Raw genomic sequence first — 3,664 nt, forward strand, 5'->3', positions numbered from 1 at the left:
GGGGCTAGCTGGCAGGCAGCCCCTGCACTGAAGCACCTCGTGCCCCAGCCAGCCCCTCCAGCATCTACAAGTGTGTTGCTGCATGGTAAAAAACTCTGCTAAAGGCTCGTACTTGTATTTACAAGTATGAGCTTGCTGCAGAGTTAATTAGTTTCCTCCTGCCCAGTAGCGCTGCATGTGTAGATAGATGTGAGACTTCTACTGTGGAGCTAATTAGTCATCTTGTGTAGATGTGCCCACACTCTGATTCCACCTGTACAAAACAGCAGCAACAAACAACACACTAGAAAAAAAGAAAAAGAAAAACCATGCTGTTGCCCTGCCTTCTCTGGTAGTTGACAGTTCACTCCCAGGCAATGTAGCAGCTGTCCCGAAGCCAGCTGCTAACAGAGGGGTAATCCAGGATGGTATGTCAGTAAGAGTTGGCTATAGCAGTTGGTTGAAGATATTCCATTGTGCCCACTTTTTTTTTCCTTTAAATGCTTTTTCATTAAGCCTTAGGGAATTATTGTTAATCATAGGAATAACAGATGTCCACAAAGGAAAAAAGAGAAACAAAGCATTTCCAAATAACTTAAAGAAAAGAAATCCTAAACACTAAAACAAATTTGTTACGTTTTCCCTTTAAAAATACTTACAAGAAAAGCAAAAGCATTAATGATTTGTTTTGTGGGCTTAACTGCACAAACACCACTCTACACGTAGATTTTTAAAACAAACAATTGCAGCACAAACAATTTAAAAACAAATGTTGGCGTGCCAGGATCATTAGTACAGACAATGTAGATTAAATCTAAGGCTCCTCATGAACCAGCCAAATATGCCGTGTTTATTTTGATAGAAGAAGGTCTGATGAAAAAAGGCCCGTGCAAAGCTGAGCAGAAGTTTAAAGAAGGCTCAGAATTTATTTCTGACCTCACTGCTGGAAAAAGTCTGGGCCTGTGCAAGTGCTCCTTAACCACATTGAGACCTGGCAAACTTCCACCAGCTTTAGATTGTTAAATCCACTAAGACATTGGCCTCAGCTCACAGCAGGGCTGCAACAACTGCACTCTGAGCTGGCTAAGCCATGCTTTGTCGAAGCAGAAGTCCAAAGCAAAAGAGGAAAGAGAAGTAATAAAATAGGGAAGGAAAAGGACACATGAGGGAAGGAAGAGCAGCAGAAATCTAAGTCTCATGTTCCAGGTGGTGTGCAGGACTTGGAGCTAGCCAAGGAAGTGATGTCACCTGAATCTTGTCTGGTCATGATGTGCCTCTGACAATGGAAACCAGCTGGCGTCATGATGGATTCTGGGATCTAAGGGCCTAATGGGGCGGGGAGGGGAGCCATGATGAGGGAGATCTTTTAATCTACCTGGTTTTCCTGTTGCCAGTGTCTAATAAAGCCCCACAAAGGGACAATGGTGGAACAGCCTGCCCCCTCATTACCTTATTCACCAAGTGGGCCTACCAATGTTAGCAACTTGATCTGTTGCCCTCATGTGTACCAGACATAATCACAGCTCTGTCCTTGGGTAGTATCAGTCATTTTTTTGTTTAGACTAAATCCAATACTAGATTTTTTTCCTGGCTCTTGTACAATTTGTATAACAGGCTCTGTTAGAATTGCATTGCACTGAGCGAAGTGGGAGTGCAGCCCTCTACGCAGTAGTGATAGGCCAGGTAAAGGGACTGGAGGAGGGAGGGGGTTAGCACTGAAAAGATGTCTCATATACAAGGGATATGTGGACAAGCCATGGTATGGTGATCTGTGCACAGGGGCTGACTGGGGCAGGGGAATTTAAGGGAGAGAGGGTGGCAGTCTCTATGCAGGCCCGCTCCCAGTTTGGAGGTAGCACCAAGGGTAGCCTGCAGCACAGAATTCACCCTGAGGCTCTCCCCCAACCTGCCACCGAAATGCCTTTTGGTTGAGCAGCTCTGCAGCCCCATAACAGAAGCACGCCCATAGCTCTGCAGTTTCTCTGCCAGAGGTTCTAGGATCCTTTGTTCAATATCTTCATTAATGATCTGGAAGATGGCATGGAGTGTGTCCTCAGCAAGTTTGCAGCTGACACCAAGATGGGAGGTGTAGTAGTTATGCTGGAGGGTAGGGCAAGGATTCGGAGTGACCTAGACAAATTGGAGGATTAGGCAAAAGAAATCTCATGATGAGATTCAACAGGGACAAGTGCAAAGTCCTGCACATAGGATGGGATAAACCTATGTACTGCTACAGGCTTGGGACCAACTGGTTAACTAGCAGCTTTGCAGAAAAGGACCTGCGGGTTACAGTAGATGGTAAGCTGAATATGAGCTAGCAGTATGCCCTTGTTGCCAAGAAGGCTAACTGAGCTGCATTAATAGAAGCGTTGCCAGCAGATCGAGGGAAGTGACTATTCCACTCTATTCTGCACTGGTGAGGCTACATCTGGAGTACTGTGTCCAGTTTGGGGTCCTCCACCATAGAAAGGATGTGGACAAATTGGAGAGAGTCTTATGGAAGGCAACAAAAATGATTAGGGGGCTGGGACACATGACTTCTGAGGAGAGGATGAGGGAATTGGATTTATTTAGTCTGCAGAAGAGAAGGCTGAGAGGAGATCTGATAGCAGCCTTTAACTACCTGAAGGGTGGTTACAAAGAAGATGAAGCTAGACTGTTCTTAGCGGTGACAGATGACAGAGCAAGGAGCAATGGTCTCAAGTTGCAGCAAGGGAGGTTTAGGTTGGATATTAGGAAAAACTTTCTCACTAGGAGGGTGGTGAAGCACTGAAACAGGTTACCTAGATAAGTGGTAGAATCTCCATTTTTGGAGATTTTTAGGGCTGGGCTAGGCAAAGCCCTGGTTGGAATGATATACTTGGAGATGGTCCTGCTTTGAGCAGGGGGTTGGACTAAATAGACTCCTGAGGTCCCTTCCAACCCTAATTTTCTATGATTTTATGATTCTTTGATCTGACTGGGCTCTGTTCCATTTCAGGGGCAGAGACAATTGAAGGAGACTTTCTGAGAACGGTAAGATCCACCCAGCATTTCTTTCTCTCTTGCTTGTGGACATGATGGCTACTCCTGTGGTGATGACACAGCCTGGGGAGGTTTGGGGGGAAAGGGTGTGCCCAGGGGGCACTGATAACTTGGGCAGCTTTGCCAAGAGCAAAAGAAGGGCTGTTCACACTGCCAACTCTAGGGGGATCTGAGGAACAGGAGTGGGGTGGGGTCATAGTTTCATAGTTTCTAGGGTCGGAAGGGACCTGAGTAGATCATCTAGTCCGACCCCCTGCCATGGCAGGAAAGAGTAGTGGGGTCAAATGACCCCAGCAAAGTGTATATCTAGCCTCCTCTTAAAGACCCTCAGGGTAGGAGCCAGCACCACTTCTCTTGGAAGTTGGTTCCAGATCCTAGCCGCCCTGACCGTGAAGTAGTGCCTCCTGATATCTAGCCTAAATCTACCCTCTGCCAGCTTGTGACCGTTATTCCTGGTCACTCCTGGCAGTGCTCCGTGGAACAGGGACTTCCCCAAAGCCTGCTGATCCCCTCTAACTAGTTTGTAACAGGCCACTAGATCCCCGCTTAGCCTTCTCTTCTGGAGGCTGAACAGGTTCAGGTCCCGTAGCCTCTCCTCATAGGGCCTGCCTTGCTGCCCCCTGATCATGCGAGTGGCCCTCCTCTGGACCCTCTCCATGTT

General features: G+C 47.1%; 1 protein-coding gene across 1 annotated transcript in view; it reads left to right on the forward strand.

Annotated features, from left to right (window-relative positions):
* Positions 1-590: 590 nt before the first annotated feature.
* Positions 591-3,664, forward strand: part of SPINK4 (serine peptidase inhibitor, Kazal type 4) — a 21,013-nt gene continuing 17,939 nt past the window's right edge. The window contains 2 exon segments of the mRNA XM_019517189.1: positions 591-1,325; positions 2,960-2,994. Coding sequence (XP_019372734.1) covers positions 1,262-1,325; positions 2,960-2,994 — 99 coding nt within the window. The 5' untranslated portion in view covers positions 591-1,261.

Source organism: Gavialis gangeticus, unplaced genomic scaffold (assembly GCF_001723915.1).
Source record: "Gavialis gangeticus isolate Ggan-Ray unplaced genomic scaffold, GavGan_comp1, whole genome shotgun sequence".
Taxonomy (NCBI): Eukaryota; Metazoa; Chordata; order Crocodylia; family Gavialidae; genus Gavialis; species Gavialis gangeticus.